This window comes from Chaetura pelagica, unplaced genomic scaffold, assembly GCF_000747805.2.
Source record: "Chaetura pelagica isolate M959 unplaced genomic scaffold, ChaPel_1.0 scaffold305, whole genome shotgun sequence".
Taxonomy (NCBI): Eukaryota; Metazoa; Chordata; class Aves; order Apodiformes; family Apodidae; genus Chaetura; species Chaetura pelagica.
Window position 1 is genome coordinate 25,950 of NW_009953512.1, and position 23,861 is coordinate 49,810.

The following is a 23,861-nucleotide window of genomic DNA, read 5'->3' on the forward strand; positions in this document are numbered from 1 at the left end:
GGAATGTAATCCTGCTGGAATGGCAGACCACCTTAGGAGGGGTGCCTTGTCCCTGCCAGAATGAGAGAGCAGCTTCTCGTGCTCTGCTGGGACCTGGCCTCAAGATGTTCAGGAGCCTCAGAGGAGCTGGAGGGAGCCCGGACCTGAGAACAGCACAAACAGACACCATGGCTGAACCAGGGGCTCTGTGCAGGCATCTCCTCAAGGATCATCTGGAAGACTTCGGTGGCAAGTGGAGCACTTTGTCTGTGGTCTGGGGGAAGTGGTGGAGATGGTCTGCAGCAACCTGGACAAGAACCAGGTCTCCAGATGATGTCCAGTGGCAGAGGTTGATGTTGAACACATGGTGTTGAAGAGCAGTGCCCTGGGGATGGTGGGGTGGCCATACACCAAGGCATCAGCTGTGGAGAAGCTGTCCTGCCAGCTCCAGTGATTCCAAGAGAATTTCCTCCTCCTCTCTCCTACAGGCCAGAGTCTCAGCTGTGAAGGGTCCTATGTGGCAGTGCCAGAAGCTGAGGTGGACCATCGTGGTCTGAAGGAGGTCACTGCCATGCTGGAGGTGCCACACTGGTATGAGTGGGAGTCCCAGCTTCCATCCTTTGGGCAGCACGTGCAGGGCACAGGCTGCTTTCCTGTGGAGCAGAGTCTGTGCTCCTGGAGCTGAGTATCTTGGGTGGGAACACAGCCCGGCCTTTGCTGTGGGCTGATGGAGCAGCACTGGAGCAGGGTGAAGCCCCTCAATGTCCCCCATACGCTGGCAGCACAGCCAGGAAGTGTTGGAGAAGGGAAAGGAGCAGTACAGATCCTTCCAAAGGCTGGTTGTGCTGGAAAACAAAACAAAGGACCTGCAAAAGAGACCCAGCTCTTGGGACTGGAGTGGGAAGATGGACGTTGTCACATCCCTGTGCATGTGGTTAATAATATGATAGCCAGGTCCCCACCAGCTACCAAAGGAGCAGCAGCAGCTTCCCTGGGCATGGTGTGTTTGTGGGTTGCAGGCAGCTCCTGCTGTGGGGGAACCCAAAAGAGTTGCTTCCCATGGGACATCCTGGCAGGCCCTTGGATGGATCCCATGGGAGATGGTTGGGGTGGTCTGCCCTTGGGCCACCTGGCCAAACCCAGCTGTGAGGAGCCTCTTGGGAAGCCTGATGGCCACCTCCAGGCTTTGGGAATATTTCAGTGGGTTATGTCACAGGATTGGAGTGGGTCTGGCTGGGATGTGGTGCAGGGCTGTGTTCTGGATGGGTGAGGGAGCTCTGATGGTTTGGGTACTGCTGAGCAGTCCTTGCACAGCATTCAGAGACTCTTCTCTGCCCCTCTTGAGGCAAGAGGCTGGGGTGGCAGGAGCCTGGGAGGGAGCAGGGCTGGGACAGCCACCCCAGCCAGCCACTGAGCTGTTGATGCTGTGTGCGTCATGCCTGATGATCAAACTGGGGCAGAGGAAGAAGAAAGAGTGGTTTTGACTTCCAGGGTAGTGTGTTTTGAGCCTGACTGAGCCTCTGTCTGCCTGTGGGAGGATGTGAGTGACTGTTTGGGCTTTGCTTTCTGCAGGAACGGGTGGCTTCTGAAGGCCTGCTAGACTGTCTTCTCTTAATTCCTGGGTTTTACTTCTTTTCTCTCTGGGGAGGCAGGGGGAGTGAGTAGCTGTGTGAGTGCGTTAAGTGTATATAAAGATACACCTAAGTATGTATCAAATTTTATTTATGTTTAAGTAACTAGCTTTTGTTGCTTTTTTTCTGGGTGCTTTCATACCTGAGATAGCCACATAGTGCTTTCTGTCAGTGTCTTACTAATCCTTAACAACACTGATGGTATGTTTAGCCCACGCAGTGGCTGGTTGTGTGCATCAGGTTGGAGCTCAGCTCTGGTTTCCACCAGGGTCAGCAGCAGGACAGAGCCTGGGGGCAGTTGCTTGGAGTTGGAGCCCCCTGAGTGCCTGGGCAGATCTGAGGGAAGGAAATGGAGCAGTTATTCCCTGTCAGTGAATTCCACAAGTGTTCCTGACTGCAAGGATGGGGAGCATTCAGGAGCTGCCAGGCAGTGATAAACACCTGAGGGAGCTGCCTTTGCACCAGGGTGGGCTCCAGCTCTAGGGCTCTTGTTCCTAGTATTGCCAAGGAGGAAAATACAGAGAGGCAGGAGGGAATGACACGTTTTCATTTCAGATTTCTGCTGGCCTGTCTTTAAATTGGTTCTGTTGGGGGGTTTGCTTTTCTAGAGGTGCTTGCTGGGTGTTGATGAGGCGTGTAATAGGGTGCATGTAATAAAATGGTGTTTGTTGGAAATGTAGTTGTCTGTTCAGGGAGCTTTTGTAGGTTTGAAGGAAAGCAAATGATCTGGTTTCCTTTTCAGGCTGTTGTAATGTGTGTAGTTGATCTGATATCTCTAAGGAAGAAGTGTATCAAACTTGAATTTCTCATATTTGGAGTCTGGAATTTGGGTTGCTGGAGTTGGACCAGCAAGGATGGAGGAGTCTGGTTCACATGCAGTTAATGTTTTTTGTCCTACCGAGCTGGCCTTTGGAGGAGCTGCAGGTGTTCAGGCAGTGGCTCCCTGTGGTTTATCTCCCTGCTGATCTTGGCTTGGTGGTGTGAGGCCAGTGTAATTTTGTCCCTGCTCTGGCTAGGATGGAGTTAACTGGTTGCATTGAGCCAGATTGGTCACGCTCTGCTGTTTTGGCTGTTGCTGGGCAGTGCTTGCACTTTTTGTACTTCCTCTATCTCATACCATGGGCTTTATCAGTCTTTCTGTCCTGTGGAGAAGGGGTGCAGCACTGGGGGGCTGTGTGGGTGCTGGGCTGCTGGCACCTTCCCAGTCACGTTTCTGTCAGGGCAGGCAGTGGGATCTGTCTGGGCTTCCTGAGTTTCAGCAGCCAAGTTGTCCTTCCAGGGACTGCAGGAGGCTGGATCTTCAGAGGTAACCTTCTCCTGAGCCTAAAGAGAGCAGCTTCCATGTTCTTGTGAGGCTTTCTTGCCAGACCTGTGACCCAGTCCTCTGGTTGTGTATGTGGTTGGTTTGTGTGTTGCACTGCTGACTGCAAGGGATCTGCTGGTGGTGAACAGCTGCCCACTGAGGGGGGACAGCTTCAAGATGGAGGTGACATTTTTATATCACCTTTAGCACCAAGAGCTTGAACTCGCCAGTATTCCTGATCAGGGTTGCATTTCCCTTTTTCCACTTGGCAGATTCTCCAAATCTGCCTGTGTCCACTGCTTTTGACTGTTGCTTCCTGTACCTGTAGGAGAGGGGAATTTTGTGTGTATTCTTAGTCAACTGTCAGTGTTGGTGACATCCTTCTCCTGGTCTCTGCTTAGGTGGCCTCAGCTCTGCACAGAGGTACTCTGCAAGCAGGCTGCAGAGAGTTTAAAAATGCAAACCAGTGACTGGTGGCTGAGCATGCACTGGGGCTGGCAGGATTTCACAGACTGCCAGTCTAACCATCAGAGTGCTCCCTGCTTCCTGCAGGACAGCCAGAGACCTCATGGGCATTGGGAAGAGGTGATCTCACTGCTCCCTGCAAGGGCTTCTCAGTGTTTTTGAGTTGCTGTCACCCACTGATGTCACCTATCTATCAAGAACCCCTCCCTATATTTTTATTTAGGATTTTTTCTACCAGTCTCAGTAGGTTTTTTTCCTATTGAATCATGGAATTGTAGAATGATTTGGGTTGGAAGGACATTATAGATCACCTAGATCCGACCCCCTGCCATGAGCAGGAACAGCTACCACCAGACCAGATTGCTCCAAGCCCCATCCGACCTACCCTTTGAGCACTCCCAGGGATGGGGCAGCCAGAACTTCCCTGCGCAGCCTGGGCCAGGGTCTCACCACCCTCACACTAAGTTATTTGTTCCTAGCGTCTAACCTAAATCTCCCCTTTTCCAGTTTTAATCCATTGCCCCTTGTTACTGAATCCCTGAGCTGGGAATGGCACTGGTCTGTCCCTGCCTGTAATCCCCCCACACCCCTCAGCTGTTTTTAATCTCTCTGTACAGACATGACCAGAACCCTTCCCTACAGCTCCAACAGTTTTCTCTGCAGCCTGGCCATGGTCATGCAGCTTAACTGCACCAGAGGTAGATCTTGGATCCTGGAAACACAGGATTCCTCTGGAGAGGGTAAAAGCTTATTCTAGCTGTTGTATCCTTGAACCAGGGAAGGTACAAGATGAATCTGTACCCACCACATGGACAACTGCTGTCCTTAAGGCCCTCCAGTGTGTTGGCAGGTAGCCCGAGCTTTTCATTTATCTGTCCATGTTGGGAAGCTTTGCAAAATGGACTGATGAAATTGAAGAGAAAGCAAGAATGGGATCATTTGGCTTTTCTGTGGTATTCCGAAATGTTAAGGTTCAAGGACTTACCTGTCCACCTGTTTTTCATGGGCTCATGAGAAAGCATCAAGCCAAGATGCTTGGTCACTGCCCTGAGCCTGGTCAGGAGGTCCCTTCACCAGGAAAAGCAGTCTGGAGGATCTCAGACACACCCTAAACAAAGGCTCTTCTGAAGGGGAAGGTGAACATCCAGCCTGAAACATCCAGGCCATTGTTTCCTTAGTCTTGGCATCACTTTATCTTTCAGCTGTCATTTCCAGCATTTCTTTGGAAAAGGTCAGGCATAGGACCCAGCTGATGAAGGCTCTGTGGCTGCTCTGCAGCACATGACTGGATGTCAGTATGTGATGGGACTTCAGATGTAGGTAAGGCCAGTGAGGAGGAGACCAGTCCCTTGGATCTGCTGAACTCTATTTGCAGTGGTGTGGGGCTGAGGGAAGTCCTCAGTGTTTTCCTTCAGAGGGGCTGCAGTCACTGAGGGCTGTGCAGAACAAGCAGGGATGTAATTTGAAAACTCAACTTGAAGGTTCCTCTGTACTTAGGAACTTTTTTTGAACCTTTCAGCACAGAAATCACAAAGCTGCCTTCTGGATTTCCTTGGCTAATAGCCAGGTTTAGTTTGAGAGGGAAGTTCCTGGTCTCTCTTCTCTTATTTTCCTGACCCAGGGAGGTATTTTTAAATGTTAGTGCCATGTCTCTTCTCTGGGCCTGAAGAGACTGGGTTTGATCTGTGCCTTCCAGTGCCACTGTGGCTGAGAAATTGGCTCTTGTGGCCTGGATGTTAAGGCAGGAGCTGCTTCTGAAACTGGTTTTAGCATTTTCTGAGAGTTAGTTAACAAGTCCTGTAGCAACATATTACTTGAATAGGCTTTGTTTGTTGTTCCTGAGAAGGGTCTCTTGATTAATTTCTCAGCGAACATCTCAGGTGAAATGCCATTCCAGCCCTTAGGCTGTCAGCTGAAGGGAGTTTCAGGATTTAGGAGAAAGTACATTAATTTATAGCATCAGGGTTTAATTCCTGTTGAACACAGGGCATTAGGCCTCTGATCTACTTCAGTAAGGCTATTTTTATGTTTTTAATACCCAAAATGGAAGATGCTGCTTCCTCGTTTTGGAGTACTGCTGCTGAAACAAGGTGAGGAAAGGTTATCCTCAAGTCTAGTTTAGAATATTCACTGAAAAGCAAAAGAAATTCCATCTGTTTTGCTTTTCAACTGATTCTTCTCATAGTCCCCTCTGGGGTGAAGTGAGTATGTGCCCATATTCCCTCTTCATTTTGCAAACCAGTGTGTTTATTTTTGCAGTGGTGCCCTATTAATACACCCACACTTCTTTTTGCTCTGGCTGGCTTTGCTATTCTCTCTCCAACTGCTTTTCAAATCAGGTGCCCAGAGGTGGTTTTTTTTGCCCTCCAGTGACGAGAGTTCTGGAGAACAGCAAAACTGAACAGGAAGAGTTGGCTTGGGGGGGAGTTGCTTCATAGCCTGTTTTGCAACTGCCTTGAACAAACCTGGCCTGATATGCAGTTACCATTTCAGTATGATTGAATGTGTTGAGGGAGGAGGGATAATTGGGTAAGGAGTTCTAGATGAGAGGCTGGAGTTCTGGGGTTGCTTTCTGCTGGGAATCTTTCCTTTAGTATTTGTGTTTTTGTAATAGAGATCTGATTGATGTTTCTGCAGCTACTGTTCCTCCTAGGCCTGGCTTCAGTTTGTACTTAGTTAAAATGAAATGACTGCAAATAGAACTGGAAAAGAACTTACCAGCTGGAACAAGGTGCAGGAATTCAGCTGTAGAGCCTGAGTCTCCTGCAGCTTCTCCGTGGTTCATCCTTCAGGTTGCAGCTGCGTTGGTCTTATTTTCTGAATTGTGGTGCTCAAGGTTCAGAACTTCAGTCCTTCCAGATAACAGACATGACAGGCACCTCCATTTACTTGGAAAACTCTTGTTTGGGGTCAACTTAAGTGACATTTGGAAACAAAGCCTGTGCTGGGGTTAGTCGTGATGAGAACCTCAGCACGGCAGAAATAACAGCACAGGATGTCAGGAACACCTGGGAGTGTCTGCCAGCCTTGTTAGAGTGGTGCCTGGTGAAACTCTGCTGTTGAAACTCACTCAGACTGACTATTGCTGCCAGAGGGATGAAACCACAGGTTATCCAGTGTTGGGAGGTGGCAGCCTGAGGAAGGATGCAGTGGGGGTTTCTCGGGATCCCTCCAAGTGTGCTGGTTCCACAGGACTGGGCAGAGGAGGCGCCTTGCTCGGAGTGTGCTACAGGAGTGTGTTTCCAAAACTCTGCTTTTTTGCTAGTGTGAGCATCACTTTGTCCAATCCCACCTGTATTTGTACCTTCTCCTGCCTCACAGGACTCCACCTCAGGGGTTTCAGCTGAAATAAATGGTTCCTGCTGCCACTTGCTTGTTTAATGCTTGTACGTATGTGGTTTCTGTCTCTGTATGATTTTACACCTTTCTGTTTACAGTTGTTTCAATACAAGATCTTGCCTTTAATATCTGGGAAATGGAAATGTTCTAGGCACAGAATTAAAACATTGTCACACCCTGTGAATACTTTCAGGCTATGGTAGTTTACCCATGAGAGTGGTCATGGGAGTGTCCTCTTGAAATCGGTTCTGCCTTTGGACCAATTCTGTGATGGTTTGACGTCCAAGTTTTGAATTCTCTACATCGTGATTCCACGTACAATTCAAACTGTGTAAACATTTGGAGGGGGTTTTAATACACTGGTTCATAGCTCTGATTGTAAATTAATCCAAGCAGTGTTGTCATTCAGAACTGAAATGTCAAGTTTTAGAAAATGCTGTTGGAAGAATGTCCTCCCTGGGTATGTTCCCTGCGGCTGAGCTTGTTGGGTGAAGCTCATTTACTTAATTACCTGATATCTGTTCGCTGCACATTAAGGTGTTCTGCAGTGAAAGGAAATGATTTTGTTCAGAGTTTTGAAATCCAAAGTGTCACTTAAACTGTCATGAAAATACCATTTTGTGACTTGGGTTGTTTATCTCACCGGTTATAGAACCCACTGCGTGAAGGAGGTGAAAAGATGAAATAATCTAATACTTGTCTTTTAACTTTCAGCTTTGTGTTATTCTTGGAAAGTTTCGCACCACTTGTGAATTCCTTGAACCTTGGCATTGGGAGCCCACTTCTGTTGGGCCCTCCTCCTTTACAGCTTGCACAAATTAAGACCCAGTTGGCTCTTCAGCAGTTGACCTCACTTGCCACCAGCAGCTCTGCACCCCCTCATGCTTGGTTCAACCAGGCATTGCTGAAAAGCACCATGTTTAGCCCTAGAGGAACTTTACCTCCGAGGCCGAGAGGACCTAATCCATCTGGCACAAAGCCCCCGGGATCCTTTCGGGGAGGAGGTGCAGGAGGTCTTCAGAGAAAGCCTGCAGCTGGGACACCTCAAGGAGCACCACAAAGATTTTCGGGACAGGAGTCGTTTCAGTGGACAGGTTCCCAGAGGATAAACGTTCGGGTAACTCTGCACAGGGCTGACCCCAGGCAGGTAAAGGAGAAGACCAACCTCCACCAGGAGCAGAAGAGTGAGCCTCACACGAGCTGCTGGGACAGCAATCCCCGCCCAGCTGTGACAACTGGACAGAAGTCATCTGCCTCTGCACGGATCCCGGAGCAGAATTCCAACGCCCAGAACCGCTACACCCCCGAAAGCGCTTCCAGCATCTTGGCAAGTTTTGGGCTGTCCAATGAAGACCTGGAGGAGCTGAGTCGCTATCCAGATGAACAGTTAACGCCCGAAAACATGCCCCTGATCTTGAGAGAAATCCGGATCCGTAAGATGGGCCATTCCTCCTCTCGTGTGCACCCCCAGAGCCGAGGGGAAGAGCCCGTTGGTGGCCCGAGCGGGGCAGCAGTCAAGAGTAAAGTGATTGATTACGGGCACGCCAGCAAATACGGTTACACGGAAGATCCTCTGGAAGTGCGTCCCTACAATCCCGAGGCGCTGCCTGCAGAGCCTCTGGAGCCACATGTCTATAATCCCGAAGCACCCAGTGGGGAGAACAGGGAGGACTTCCAACGAGAGCAGAACATGCCCATGAGTGTCTCCTCGTCGAGTGTGACCTGTAATCCGGTGTTTCCAGTTGAAGAGTTAATAAAGCCGACGGGGTTCCAGAGCGATTCCTCAAACCCTCCATCGTTCTTTCCAGCTGAGACTCCAGGAAAGGTGTCCGGATTGTGTGCGGCACCCTCTGGACTCACTGTGGTGACATCTGTCTCCCAGCCTGCAATACCTCTGGTCATGCCACCTATGGTGCCACCTGTCTCCCAGCCTGCAGTACCACCTGTGATGCCACCTATGGTGCCACCTGTGTCCCAACCTGCTGTCCCGCCAGTCATGCCACCTATGATGCCACCTGTGTCCCAGCCTGCAATCCCACCAGTCATGCCACCTGTGTTGCCACCTGTCTCCCAGCCTGCAGTGCCACCTGTCATGCCTCCCATGATGCCACCTATGATCACCCCCTTGGCTCCCATGCTGGCACCTGTCATGCTGACTTTTGTCCAGCAGTCGATGACCCAGCACGTGATGCCACCAATAAGCCACCCACCTTTTTCACCTGAACTCCTTGCAAAACTCAGCCAGCACGAAAGAAGTCAGCGTGAATCCGGGACAAGCCAGTCGGTTGCCCCCAGTGCCCCGGGGGCAGGACAGAAGCCCTTCCAGCCCAAGGCTGAGGGGCCCATTAAATCTCCTTTCGGGATCGTGAAGGCATCGTGGCTTCCTGCCTTTCTCCAAGCTGATTCTCAGAAGATACAAAGACTGCCCACCCCCTCAATGATGAATGACTACTATGCCACATCTCCAAGAATATTCCCACATATGTGTTCTCTGTGTAACATTGAATGCACTCATATGAAGGTGAGTGTCTTTCACAGCTTCTTGCATAGCCTTGTACTCGCCAACGTGTCTATAATCCCGAAGCACCCAGTGGGGAGAACAGGGAGGACTTCCAACGAGAGCAGAACATGCCCATGAGTGTCTCCTCGTCGAGTGTGACCTGTAATCCGGTGTTTCCAGTTGAAGAGTTAATAAAGCCGACGGGGTTCCAGAGCGATTCCTCAAACCCTCCATCGTTCTTTCCAGCTGAGACTCCAGGAAAGGTGTCCGGATTGTGTGCGGCACCCTCTGGACTCACTGTGGTGACATCTGTCTCCCAGCCTGCAATACCTCTGGTCATGCCACCTATGGTGCCACCTGTCTCCCAGCCTGCAGTACCACCTGTGATGCCACCTATGGTGCCACCTGTGTCCCAGCCTGCTGTCCCGCCAGTCATGCCACCTATGATGCCACCTGTGTCCCAGCCTGCAATCCCACCAGTCATGCCACCTGTGTTGCCACCTGTCTCCCAGCCTGCAGTGCCACCTGTCATGCCTCCCATGATGCCACCTATGATCACCCCCTTGGCTCCCATGCTGGCACCTGTCATGCTGACTTTTGTCCAGCAGTCGATGACCCAGCACGTGATGCCACCAATAAGCCACCCACCTTTTTCACCTGAACTCCTTGCAAAACTCAGCCAGCACGAAAGAAGTCAGCGTGAATCCGGGACAAGCCAGTCGGTTGCCCCCAGTGCCCCGGGGGCAGGACAGAAGCCCTTCCAGCCCAAGGCTGAGGGGCCCATTAAATCTCCTTTCGGGATCGTGAAGGCATCGTGGCTTCCTGCCTTTCTCCAAGCTGATTCTCAGAAGATACAAAGACTGCCCACCCCCTCAATGATGAATGACTACTATGCCACATCTCCAAGAATATTCCCACATATGTGTTCTCTGTGTAACATTGAATGCACTCATATGAAGGTGAGTGTCTTTCACAGCTTCTTGCATAGCCTTGTACTCGCCATCTTACCTGCTGCTCTGTTTTATCAACTCGGTTCTTTACTGTGCATTAAATGGACTGTGAGGCTGCTCTCCAGCCCCAGTGCTGCTGACGTGCAGATTTCAAAATGCTAGAGACAGTGCTAGTCCATTATTGTAACTGCTGCACAGCCTGTTCTGTTCCAGATGGCATCTCAGAGGTGCCACGTGCATTGCTTTATTACTATTTCTTTTAATATTAAAAGCTATTTGTGTCTTCTGCAACGGGTTTCAAATGCCAAAACAAACCCTTTGTCAGTGGGGTAAAATCCCTTATGTCATCTGGGTGACTCCAAATGTCTGCAGAAAATGATGGTGTGTTGCATCTCAGGAGGGTAGATGGGATGTTGGTGTATTCAACCCTGCAAAGTCTGCAGGAAAACAAAGCAGCCTATTGATCTGCAAAATAATTTAATCTTCCACATGTGGTCTGTGTGACAGTGACTGTTCCAGAGCCTGGAGACTGGCTCTGGGGCACAAGCAGAATGCTCCCATTCATCTGCCTGAGCTTCCAGCCATGAAGCACGTACCAGTTTCAGCTCTTGAAGGAAGAAAAGGCTGGATATGTCAAAATGCAAGAGAACGTAACTTAAAAAAAAATAATTGAATAATTTCTTGTTAGTTTCATGTGTTTGAATTTTAAATGGTCTTCACCAGACATGTGGGAGGCCTGCAGGAGAGGGGTTTTGGCAACTTTGGAAAATCCTGTGAAATTGCTGGCCCGTGTTGGTGCTGGGGTTAAAGAAGTGAATGAATAGTGAGGATGATGACAGCTGCACTAGGGGCTTCAGAATAAAACTGAGTTTTCAGGCACCTTTGCAAAAGGAAGCACCAAAGGCTGGGGGGAGGTGCAGCCATTTGGACAGGCTTGGAAACTTAAAGGGAAGTTTGCTTTAAAATAAAAGTGGAGTGGGGCTTTCTAGAATGAAGCAAATGTTTTTTTTGCTGAAAATGCTTCTTGACAAACGAGCTATGAAGCTTTTTAAGATGATGAAAGGTTGTAACTTCTTACCCTTAGGGCATGGAGTGTTCTCCAGGCATCCTGAGCCTTCTGCAGCTGCACAACCTTTTCTCCCTGTTGTGGCTGCTTCTGCCTCTGGTGTGTAGTAACTTTATTCTGAGCAGTGGTTTTTTGTTGTCTACGCCTGCTCTGCATAGGCAGTTCAGGCTGTTGGGAGGCCTCCTGGGCAAGCCACGGGCAGACAGCAGTCCTGCAAAGTAACCAGGAGAGTTAGATTTGTAGAAGGGAAGTTTTCTGAAAAAAATAAAAGCTTGTGTTAAGCAGTGTCAGTCTTGTGTGTGTGTGAGTTCTAAAGACTGAGGAGTTCCTTTTGGTTTTACAAATAAAGTGGGTGTTTTTGCCTCAGTTGCTTGGCTAAAGATGACCAAGACATGCAGGGTTTTGTCTTCAGAGGAGATGGGGAGATGGTGCAGCAGGTGCTGGTGGGCAGGAGTGGTGTGACCCGCACCAGGAAATGGGTCCCACATTGTTGTGAGATCTCAGTCAGTTATTTTTTCAGCTGAGTCAGGACAGAGTTTTGAGAAGCAGAGAAAGGAGGCTGGGTTAGAAACATGTGTCTGTAGTGGGGAAAATTGGGAAGAAAGTAGATGAGCAAAGTGGCAGACCTGAAACAAGGATGGATGGACACCATGGAAGATAGAGGAGCAGAAGCTTCTCTTTATCCAACACTTGAAGATACTGCCTGTGACAAACCAAAGGTTCAAAGATGTTAAAATGATGGGTTCCAGTTCAGAAGCTTCATGGTGATGAGCTGTCTTTTTTTCATAGATTCTTTTAATCCTGTTGTGAAGTACAGACCCATCTAGGACTCCTTCTTGTGCCAGGGTTGGAGCAGGAGCTGCATTCCCTGTTGGAAGAGAATTCAAGTGTGTTACCTGCTGTTAGTTTATTAAAACAACAGCACTGGGGCTGGACGTCGGACCCAACTGGTGCTCCTGGAGAGTCTGAAGCTACAGTGGCCATTATTGGCTAAAACTTCCTATTTCCATCCTCTGAACTGTATCTCCTGATGGTTTTCCATCTTGGCTCACCATCACTGCTGTGAGTTCTGGCTTGGAGTGAAGAATGCTGCTGCTGTTCTCCTGAGCGTTTGACCTGTTCTCCTGCAGGTCTTTCTTAAGAGTCTGAATTGCTTAATTGATGAGGTCTGATGAAGTGGAAGCTGGAGCTGGCCCTGAGCTGCCTGCACTTCACCAAATACAGAGCTCAAGTGTTGCAGCTCAGCAAGTAAATGTGTGTTCTGCTCCTGTAATCTGGAAAGAATCCTTCTACAGAACTCACTATGTATTTGAAGGTGTTTTTTTGCTACTGCACTGTTCAGAAGTCAAAACTCAGGGTGTTTTCCACCCTCATAGCCTGCCTCTTGTAGCTCTGTCCATGAAAAATACCTTTTTATTCTTTTTTAAAGCTTTGAAACTTTTTTATGAGGCAGATGGATGATCCTGGAATAGGTTGCCTGGGGAGATTGTGGAAGCCCCCTCCCTGGAGGTGTTCAGGGTCAGGTTGGATGAGGCTTGTGCAGCCTAGTCTGATGGGAGGTGTCCCTGCCCATGGCAGGGAGGTTGGAACCTGGTGATCTTTAAGGTACTTCCCAATCTTTACCATTCTGTGATCCTTGTGTGCAAGACTACATGGCACATCAGCAGCTGTGGAATGAGCTTCCCACCATCCAGGGCTGAATGGGAAGAGCACTCCAGCTGTTTCCTGCAGTGGCCTTTGGAAGACTCCAAAGTATTTCTCTGCCCATCAAGACTGTTCACTGGATATTTTAGGAGGAAATTCTGGGCTGTGAGTGTGGTGAGACCCTGGCCCAGGTTGTCCAGAGAAGCTGTGGCTGCCCCATCCCTGGCAGTGTTGAAGGGCATGTTGGATGGGGCTTGGAGCAACCTGGGCTGCTGGGAGGTGTCCCTGCCCATGCAGGGGCTGGGACTGGATGACTTTAAGGTCCCTTCCCACTCAAACCATTCTGTGGTTCTGTGATTCAGCAGTAGGTGGCAGAGACCTCAATTATTTGACAGTGCCTCCAGCCATCTCAGTTGGGTCTTTGGAGATGTTTGTGGAGAGGTGAGCTGGGAGAAGTGCTGTATTGTGAATCAACAGGGCAACTTCAGCCTTGGCTGGCCATGGTCCTCAGTCAGAGCTCAGTCAAGACCTTCTACCAGGCTGTTTGGCTGCAGAAAAGATTGTAGATTTGTGACAAACAATGGGTACCATGGACCTCAAAGCATCAGAAGTGTGCAAATTTTATTCTTTATCTTGTGTTAGGAAGGTTTCTGTAGTTTTGTCAGAGGGCTGTACTCCATTCTGTGTTGGAAGAGCTTTTCTTCATGAGAAAGGTGGGCTTTTTTGAGCTTCCAAAAGTTAATTTGGAAAATTAATTGACGCTAGGTGACTTGTTGATCTGGGAATTGTCCTCAGGAATTTGTACTTTTGTGTCCTGCAGTATTTGCTCAGGGAAGAGTGCTCAGTTCTGCCCTTAGCTAGATGGAACCTCACCCCAGCGTTGTCTTCTTTCAAATATATTTACAACCACCCCAATATATAAAATAATTTTATAAATATTTCACAGAGCAGGTTCATTTTCAGCTAGAAATTGTGGACATAGTGCAGTGATCAAGAGAGATTTCTCTTCAAACACGTCACTTTTGGAACAAAGTAGATTTCCAGTATTGCCAGAATGAGGGTGAATATGGTCCTTGTAAATACATCATCTAGTAAATATGATGTATTGCAATTTTTGTTGTCTAGTGTAAATAGATTTAATGTGAGGGTGATGTCATCCTGGGCTTTAAATTGCGTGAAGTTCTGGAGATCCCAAAACAAGAGGGACATGGAGCTGTTGGAGCAAGTCCAGAGGAGGCCACAGAGATGCTGGGAGGGCTGGAGCAGCTCTGCTCTGGAGCCAGGCTGGGAGAGTTGGGGTGTTCAGCCTGGAGAAGAGAAGGCTCCAGGGAGACCTGAGAGCACCTTCCAGTGCCTGAAGGGGCTCCAGGAAAGCTGGGGAGGGGCTTGGGACAAGGGCAGGGAGGGATGGGAGCAGGGGGAAGGATTAAAACTGGAAGAGGGGAGATTTAGGTTAGATATTAGGAAGGAATTACTTGCTGTGAAGGTGGTGAGATCCTGGCCCAGGTTGCCCAGAGAAGCTGTGGCTGCCCCATCCCTGGCAGTGTTGAACATGGCGTTGAGCAGCCTGGGCTGGTGGGAGGTGTCCCATGGCACAGGGTGGGGACTGGATGATCTTTAGGGTCCCTTCCCACCCAAACCGTTTCATGGTTCTGTGAAGTCAGATGGACTCATTGCTTCCTACAAAGACAGCCACGCTTACAGTTCCTTTGCTGAAGAACAGGGACAAAATGTGGGTCTGCTGCTTTTTACATTGATTTTTCTGTGTAATCGTTGCTGTGAAACGAGCACAGCCAAGAACAGGGACTGTCCCTGTGCCTTGGTACCCCTACTGATAACAGAAAGGTCCTGTGGGGGGAAGGATGGATCCGGCCTTAGGGACAGAGTCGCCAGATGCAGTGGAATATTTCTGAAGACTGAGAAGGAGGAGGGATTCATGGGAGAGAAGGAATATGCACAAATGGAGACTCCTGTGTGAAATGCAAGAGACATTGGCACAAGGAAGACTTGGAGAAGAATGTTGTGTTTGTTTGGGAGGAGAATGTCTCTTTGTGGGCCTGCCAGGCTTGCTGATGCTTGTTGGACCAGCAGCTGAAGACACGTGGAAGCCAACTGGCCCCCCTGGGCCCTCCCGGACACTGTGGGCACTTTCCTCCATCAGGACCACGGAAGCAGGATTCCTGAAGCCCAATTTCCTTTCATTTCCACAAGCTAATTTGTTTTACCCCTTGTTAACAGCTTTTCCTGTCTCACTCAAAGTCTCTGGATAAACAGCATTCCTAAGAATAGGAATGCTCAAGAAGGGCATGTCATTAGGGAAGAAATAGAGTGTACAGTGGGGAGTGTTGTGCCCCTGCCCTGTGTGTGGTGTGTGCTCACTGCGCCTGCAGCTCTACAGCTTGGGGGGTTCTCTGCTCAGCAGCTCCTGGGGTGATGTGGTTCAACCAGTGAGACCAAAACGAGGGGGCTTCTGAGTTGTTCTGGCTGCATCTGAGCACTTCAAATGTTGTTATTAACGCAGCTAGCAAGTCAAGTCAGTGCCTTTCTCAGAGTGGTTAACTGCTGCATCTGTGCCTTCAGGAAATGACAACAAATCTGGTGCCTCAAATGTGTTTTAATTCCTTTACCACCCACAGGTTTGGATGTGGAGGATGAATGATTGGGGTTTCCTGTCACACATTTTAGTGCTGAAAAGCTGACAGTCTGGGTGCTGTTTTCCCCACGTTCCCCGTGCTGCCCAAACACAGCAAACTGTGCCTGCTCACACTGACTCTGCTCCCTCACAGGCTGAGTTAAACCATCACGAGCGTCTCTTTGAACCAGCGTGCTCAGCAGTTTTCTCCATAAACAGGAGGCTTGGATGCTGCCAACCACGCACTGTGTAACCTTTTGTGTCATAACCCAGCATGTGCTTAGGAAAAGTGACATGTCATTTCACAGCCACAAATGATTTTATGCACCTTGCCTGTCACTGCATCGTTCAGCTGTTGTTGCCTATTTTAAAAGTACTAAAGCAGCTCCAGGTTGGTTTATTTGAAGATGCTTAATAGTGATTGTGAATGACCTGATGCCTTCCAGCTTCAGCCCATGCAGTGTCTCTTCTCAGCAGCAAACTGAGCCCAGCACTTGCTTTCACTAGCAGGTCTGTTTGCTTTGCCACTGGAATAAAGTCTCCAGGAATTATTTCCCAGGCTGAGGAGTGATTCTATGCTTTCAGTTCCACCTGTGCTGAAGTAATTGTGAAGACTTGAGGGCTTTGCATTGTGCTTCTGGGCTTTCCTCAGGAGTTGATCCTGGGTTAAACTTCTCCTAAGGTTGTTTTTTTTTAAACACTAAAAAAGTCACTGAGTGTGTGTGTGTGTGAAAAATTTCATCAGGCTTTTTGATTGACCTTTTGTTGTGATGTGAGGAGTGAGTGTGCTTGAGCTGAAGACCTGAAAAGGCAAGTACCAATGATGTTTGACTTGGGTTCCAAGTTGCCTGGGGCCCTCTGATGTATTTGGCTCAGTTTGTTCATCATCTGACAACCTGTGAAGCTCTAATGGTTTTTGTTTCTTTTAGTACAACCAGCTGTTGGATCAACCTTTTGACTGAGGAGTGTGGTGACACAACCCAGTGCCTCCTGGAAGCAACAGGGTCACTTAATACAATGCCTTTTATTCAGCTTCAGCTTAGGTTCTTTTGTGCTCTTTGGGCAACTAATGAGTGTTTTAGTCTTTTGCATAAAGAGTAATAATTCTGAGTGAAAAATTTGGCCTTGACACGAGATCATTCATTAGGTAAAATTTGATGGAAGGTAAAATAAAATTAGTGTGGTGAAACGCTGATTCTTCATGCTAATCAAGTTTCTTTGGATATCTTTTTCTCCACCCAGGACTGGATTCTGCACCAGAACACTCCTTCCCATATTGAAAGCTGCTGCCAGCTCCGGCAACAGTAAGAAGCCTGTTTAAAGAGTTCCCCTAGTGTGAAAAAAGTGGTGTCCGTGCATGTGTGTAGCCTGTGAAAGTCTGCCAGGTGTCCCCACGAGCCCTGCTGCTCTCTGAGCACTGTCTGAGCTGGCTTTAGACCATCAGGGGGAGAGATGAGCTGCCAGTGGGTGCCCCTGGGGTCCCAGAGGGGAGTGTTGGTCGGTAAAAGCTGCTGCAGGGAAGTGGGAATTGTGTTTGGGTGGTAAATGGGGCTTCTCACTGACTGGTGTGTTTCTGACATTTGACAGGTACCCTGACTGGAACCCTGAGTCTCATTCCTCCAAGAGGTAACTGCTTTGTGACTGCAAGTTGTTTTTAACTGGTTCCCATTCTAACCACGTGGTAATGAGTAATTAATGTTCCTGCTTTGCTCACTGGAGCCCTGTGAGTGCTGAGTTGTAAAATCACATGGGGTGTTTTTGTGGGTTTTGTCCCATGTGAGTGACAGTGTCTGAAATTCTCTCGCAAGGATGAGTCTGTAGAACAACTACTGCAGCCTCTGGCTTCCTCACAAGGGGAAGAGATGGGGCAGGTCCTGATCTCTTCATTCCCATGACCAATGACAGGACTTGGGGAAATGTCAGGAAGCTGAATCAGAGGAGGTTTGGCTTGGATATCAGGACAAAGTTTTTCACCCAGAGGGTGGTTGAGCACTGGAACCGGTTCCCCAGGGCAGTGGTCCCAGCACCAAGCCTGCCTGGGTTCAAGATGCATTTGGATGATGCTCTCAGGCACATGGTGTGACTCTTGGGGTGTCCTACACAGGGACAGGAGTTGAACTTGATGATCCTGATGTGTCCCTTTCAACTCAGTATATTCTGTGATTAAAAAAACCCCAAAAAAACAAAGTCTGAAGACTGACCCTGTGGGCAGCCTCCCCGTGGACCTCTCCTCTAGCCAGTCACCCTAAAGTAGTGGATGGGATATAATAATGACTGAGCAGGGCTGAGCAGTGTCAGGTCACTGATTAAACTGCTTTGACCGGATCTTGTGTCCAGAGAAGCCACCCTTGTTTGCAGCCTGCAACCTGTTGGACAGTAGGCGTGTCAGGGTCAGCTCTTCTCCAGCCTCCCCTGGGGACCTGTGTGAACACAGCTTGAACAAACACTGGAATTCCTGAACTCATGTCTCCTCTGGCCTTTACAACTATGCTGTTTACTGTTAATTATTTTTTTTTCAGAACACACCCTGTGGACAGTCTCAGCAGGATTTTAATTTACTGGCTCAATATTTGTACATTTTTTGGCTTCCATACAAGTAGGAATGATAGGACTTAATTTTTTCTAGATTCTCCTGTGACCTTGCTTTAATTAGTCTGACATGCTTCCTGGAAAGCTGCCTACTCAGTTAAAAAAAAAAAACTGGGGTCCCAGAGGGGAGTGTTGGTCGGTAAAAGCTGCTGCAGGGAAGTGGGAATTGTGTTTGGGTGGTAAATGGGGCTTCTCACTGACTGGTGTGTTTCTGACATTTGACAGGTACCCTGACTGGAACCCTGAGTCTCATTCCTCCAAGAGGTAACTGCTTTGTGACTGCAAGTTGTTTTTAACTGGTTCCCATTCTAACCACGTGGTAATGAGTAATTAATGTTCCTGCTTTGCTCACTGGAGCCCTGTGAGTGCTGAGTTGTAAAATCACATGGGGTGTTTTTGTGGGTTTTGTCCCATGTGAGTGACAGTGTCTGAAATTCTCTCGCAAGGATGAGTCTGTAGAACAACTACTGCAGCCTCTGGCTTCCTCACAAGGGGAAGAGATGGGGCAGGTCCTGATCTCTTCATTCCCATGACCAATGACAGGACTTGGGGAAATGTCAGGAAGCTGAATCAGAGGAGGTTTGGCTTGGATATCAGGACAAAGTTTTTCACCCAGAGGGTGGTTGAGCACTGGAACCGGTTCCCCAGGGCAGTGGTCCCAGCACCAAGCCTGCCTGGGTTCAAGATGCATTTGGATGATGCTCTCAGGCACATGGTGTGACTCTTGGGGTGTCCTACACAGGGACAGGAGTTGAACTTGATGATCCTGATGTGTCCCTTTCAACTCAGTATATTCTGTGATTAAAAAAACCCCAAAAAAACAAAGTCTGAAGACTGACCCTGTGGGCAGCCTCCCCGTGGACCTCTCCTCTAGCCAGTCACCCTAAAGTAGTGGATGGGATATAATAATGACTGAGCAGGGCTGAGCAGTGTCAGGTCACTGATTAAACTGCTTGAGTGATTTCTTTTTGACCTGATCTTGTGTCCAGAGAAGCCACCCTTGTTTGCAGCCTGCAACCTGTTGGACAGTAGGCGTGTCAGGGTCAGCTCTTCTCCAGCCTCCCCTGGGGACCTGTGTGAACACAGCTTGAACAAACACTGGAATTCCTGAACTCATGTCTCCTCTGGCCTTTACAACTGTGCTGTTTACTGTTAATTATTCTTTTTTCAGAACACACCCTGTGGACAGTCTCAGCAGGATTTTAATTTACTGGCTCAATATTTGTACATTTTTTGGCTTCCATACAAGTAGGAATGATAGGACTTAATTTTTTCTAGATTCTCCTGTGACCTTGCTTTAATTAGTCTGACATGCTTCCTGGAAAGCTGCCTACTCAGTTAAAAAAAAAAAAAGTGTTAAAAAGCTTAATATGTAGGTCAGGTTAATTTGTGGAGTTCATGTGAGGTGTCCTCATGTTAATCAACAAAAGAGGAAGAAAACATGAAGAGAATAATTACATTTGAAAACCTCAAATTGGAATTGTTGCCCACTGCTGCTGGGGTCATTCACAATCCAGGAAAATGAAGCTGCTCTTAGCTGAAGGAACTCAACAAACTGTTTAATAGCACCTCTTGTGAGTGAGGCATCTTCTGAGGCATCTTTTGTGCTTGCAGGTGGGGCAGGAGTTGGCTTTTAGGGTGGTGCTTTCTTCAATCCTTCCTGATGAGAGCACGTCTCCAGCTGGGAGGGTTACGATACAGCTCTTGGTGATCACTGATGTCCAGAGCTGCTGGTGCAGCCTTGGGGCAAGGTCCATGAGCTTCCTACAGACTGTTCCCACTCTGGGGAATCACTTCACAGGGTTTGCTTTCTGTCAACTGCCCTGGTTTGTTAACACAGGCAGACGTTTTTATTTGGCAGAGGAATAATGGGATTTGTATGGATTTTTAATGGTGTTTGAAACTTGCTAATGAAGTGACAAGATGAGACATTGCTACATGAGCTGGGTTGGGACATCATGTAGGAGTCCTGAGGGTTGCTGAGCTGTCCTCATCTAGCTGCTGGCCAAAAGTGAGGCAGCAGCTGCCTCTGGTGCTTGTCACCCCTTCTGTCTGCCAGGTGTTAGTCCTCTCTCCCTGGTTCCTCTCAGAGGAACTGAATCTATTCAGAGTCTCAGGCAGTAAGAATGTGGTGGTTCATTCAGTGCTTATGCCCTGGGTTCCCTTTAACAAACCTGCTTCACTCCTGTGATCTGGGCTGTCAGGGCTTCCCTCTGCCTGACTGTTCTCTAGGAGGGACTGTTTCTCTCATGGAGCCCTTCACTCTTCCTTCTTTCCATGTTCTTCATCAGTTGACATCTCTAAGTACCATAAGTCTGCAGTGGGTGTGTATTTATATAGTCCTCCCAAATGTCACAGTCTTTTAGACATGATGTCTCCATGTTTCTTACTTCCAAACTAAATTTGGAAGAAGCACAGAAAGTGTCTTAATTCATGACTCTTTCATGCATCCTTTCCCTATTATTTTTCTAGCTTGTAGCTTGTAACGTCCAAGTTTTCCTTGCAGTTTCCTCCTGTTCCATGCAGGTAGTTCTCTCCTTGTTTCTCTTCAGTTCTCTCTGCCTATCCTAAGTACATGCAGCAAACATGTTCCTGGGCTCTGAGGTGTGTTTGGGGATGAATTAGTGTCTAAACTTTGTCAATTTTGGTTCTTTTTTGAGGAAAGTCTGTTTCAACAGACTGGGGTTAATTAGAATCATAAAACATTTTGGGTGGGAAGGGACCTTAAAGGTCATCCAGTTCCACCCCTCTGCATGGGCAGGGACCCCTCCCACCAGCCCAGGCTGCTCCAAGCCCCATCCAACCTGCCCTTCAACACTGCCAGGGATGGGGCAGCCACAGCTTCCCTGGGCAACCTGGGCCAGGCTCTCCCCACCCTCACAGCACAGAATTTCTCCTTAATGTCTCACCTAAACCTCCCCTCTTCCAGTTTTAATCCATTCCACCTTGTCCTCTCAATACAAACCCTTGTCAAAAGTCCCTCCCCAACTTTCCTGGAGCCCCTTTCAGGTACTGGAAGGTGCTCTGAGGTCTCAAATAGAGTCAGGTTGGAAAAGACCTTCAAGATCATTGAATCCAACCATTATCCCTGCTCTCCCAAACCCAGCATCAAACCACGTCCCCAAGCACCACATGTAGGTGACTTTTAAGCGCGCCCCCCTGGAGCCTTCCCTCCTCCAGGCTGCTGATGCGTTTGTGCCTCACCAAAACTGATTTTATTTTTTTTATTCTTGCCTCGTTCCTGCCAGAAATGCTGGCGAGAGAAAAGAAAACCAGACCCCCAAGCGCCGCTCCAGCTCGGCCAGCCCCAGCCCCTGAGGCACAGGTCGAGGTCACCCCAACGATCCAGAAATCCCTTGAGGACTCATTCCAGGTCTCGGAGGTCTTCCAGTAACGACCGGTCGTCGAGGAGGCGGACACGATCTCAAGGTGAAGGGTGGATGCGAGCTGCCCTCTCTGGGCTGCTTGGGGGCTGAGGGGAACTGAGGGGGTGGCAGGAGGTTTGTCTGGGCAGGGGTCACCTGGGCTTGTTTGGTAGCAAAGTGCTCTTATTAAAACTGGGGTTGGTTTGGGGAGGAGGAGGCTGAGGGGAGACCTCGTTGCCTTCTGCATCTCCCTGTAAGGAGGGTGTAAAAAAAAAACATTGGCCTCTCCCAAGGGAGTGATGGTAAGACTAGAGGAATGGCCTGAAGTTGCACCAGGGGAGGGTTAGATTGGATATTGGGAGGAATTTCTACACTGAAAGAGTGATCAAACCCTGGAATAGCTGCCCAGGGAGGTGGTAAAGTTGTCATCCCTGGAGGGTTTCAAGAGACATGTAGGTCACAGAATCATCATGGTTGGGAAGGACCTCTAGGAAGATCATAGAGTCCAACCATCACCACAAAAATGCCCCCACAGCCTTGGCCACTAGAGCATGTCCTGAAGTTCCAAATCTACACAGTTCTTAGGTGTGGCACTTCAGGACACACTCTCATGGGCATGTGGTGCTGGTTTTCTGGGGGGTGGTGCTGGTTTTGTGGCTTTTCCTTCCCCCCCCTCCCCGGGTGGATGGTTGGACTCGGTGATCTTGAAGGTCTTTTCCAACTGTGGCAATTCTGTGATTCTGCAAAAACCACTTTTCCTTTTGCTGTTGCTTGTCATCCTTGGAAGAAAACAGGCATTCAGAAAGGCCTGATGTTTTCCTTACCTAGTGTTGGGAATTGGTTGATGCTCTCAAACAATTGCTGAACGAGTATCTGTGCCAAGTGTGTTTAGTTTCTAAGGCAGCAAAGACAGTCAGATGTTGATAACAGCTGAAGGTTCTTCCTTCAGCATCAGAAAAATAGTTGTGTGAGGCAGGGTGGATGAGGAGAGGGAAAATGTGGTGCTCAGGAATGGCACTGAACAGAGCTACAGCTTCCAGGGGAAGTGTAGTGCCCAGGAATGGTTCTTTTGGGATAGGAACGTGGTGTGGGAAGGACTTGGAATGAAACATCCTTCAGCAGTCACATTCCTGGCACCATTCGGGGACTCTCCACTCAGCTCCTTCCCCCACTTTGTTGTTGTGAACTGTCAGTTCCCTGCAGTTCATTTTGGGCTCAGGCTCTGGCTGAAGTGCAGCTTTGTTTGGAGTCTTTGTTTCTTTTTCAATTCTGAAGAGCAAAAAGAAACATTGAGTGATTTGATAAGGTTGTTTCTTTTCCTGGTGTGCTGTGGCTGTGCTGCCAGGAATCCCAGAGGTGGGAAGGAAGAGTAGGTGAGAAGCTGTGGAGGGACAGGGCTCTGAAGGGTGAAGTGCAGAGGCCATTTTAGTGCAGAAGAATGAGGGGAAAGAAGCAATTAATAACCACAACCCAGATTTCCCACAGAAAGGAATCAGACTGGGAACTAAGGTTAAAGAATAATTTAAAACATGAGTCTGTAGGGCAGAGAGCAAGACAGAAGGACACAGAATTTAGCAGAAGGCATCAAGATAGTAAGTACTGCTGTGCAGTGGTGGGTGAGAGGAGGATCAGAGCTTTGGAAACATCTATTTTTTGTATTCCCTGACATAAAAAATTAAATAATCATTCTGTGGCTGCAGCCTCAGGATTTTGATAGGTCTGACTGCCAGTGTCACGTTGTCAGTCTGAACTAAAAATGCCAAGTTACACAACAGGGCAGTGGAAATAGCACAGAGGTTCGTTATTATTTATAGGCTGTCTCTGACAGAGTGTGATTGAGGTTCTCTGACTTCAGCTCAAGATGGAATCAGGAGTGGGTGGTGAAATTGAAACTGTAGCAAACCCAGCAGCAACATGTGTGAGTTTGTGATTAAAAACAACAATTCAACCCCGGTTTGTTTTCCCTTCTCACAGACAGAAAGTCAGCTCTGGAGGAAGTAGTGAAAAGTTTGGGGCCTGGCTTTGTAGCAGAGTACAATAAACATAAGTCCCTCCAAGCATCTGGGCAGGGATCCTCGGGGTTGGCAAAGTCCTCACCCTCCCATGGAACCTCAGGGAAGAAGTCTGGGAATGTGAAGAAGCCACCCAAAACAAGTGGTTCTCTGAAGGCTTCCAAGAAAGAAGTGCCTTCCGGGTCTGGGTCAAGTTCATCTCCTGGAACTGATGATTTACCCCAAAGCAAAGAAACAGAAGAGAGTAAAGGAGGTTCACCCACAGAGCCCAGTGCCCCTCGACCTGTTCCCTACAATAGGGTGAGTTTCTTCATGTTTGGGGTTGTTTTTTCCTTATAATCCAGGTTGTATTTTATTTATGGTAGGTGGTCCTTGTAGTTTTGGGC

The 23,861-nt window shown here is 48.5% G+C and overlaps 1 protein-coding gene across 1 annotated transcript in view; it reads left to right on the plus strand.

Annotated features, from left to right (window-relative positions):
* Positions 1-5,421: 5,421 nt before the first annotated feature.
* Positions 5,422-23,861, plus strand: part of ZNF638 (zinc finger protein 638) — a 49,340-nt gene continuing 30,900 nt past the window's right edge. The window contains exons 1-7 of the mRNA XM_009999465.1: positions 5,422-5,468; positions 7,453-9,238; positions 9,730-10,176; positions 16,752-16,813; positions 17,097-17,135; positions 21,347-21,408; positions 23,579-23,775. Of these exons, the coding sequence (XP_009997767.1) occupies positions 5,422-5,468; positions 7,453-9,238; positions 9,730-10,176; positions 16,752-16,813; positions 17,097-17,135; positions 21,347-21,408; positions 23,579-23,775 (2,640 nt within the window). The remainder of the gene's footprint in view (positions 5,469-7,452; positions 9,239-9,729; positions 10,177-16,751; positions 16,814-17,096; positions 17,136-21,346; positions 21,409-23,578; positions 23,776-23,861) is intronic.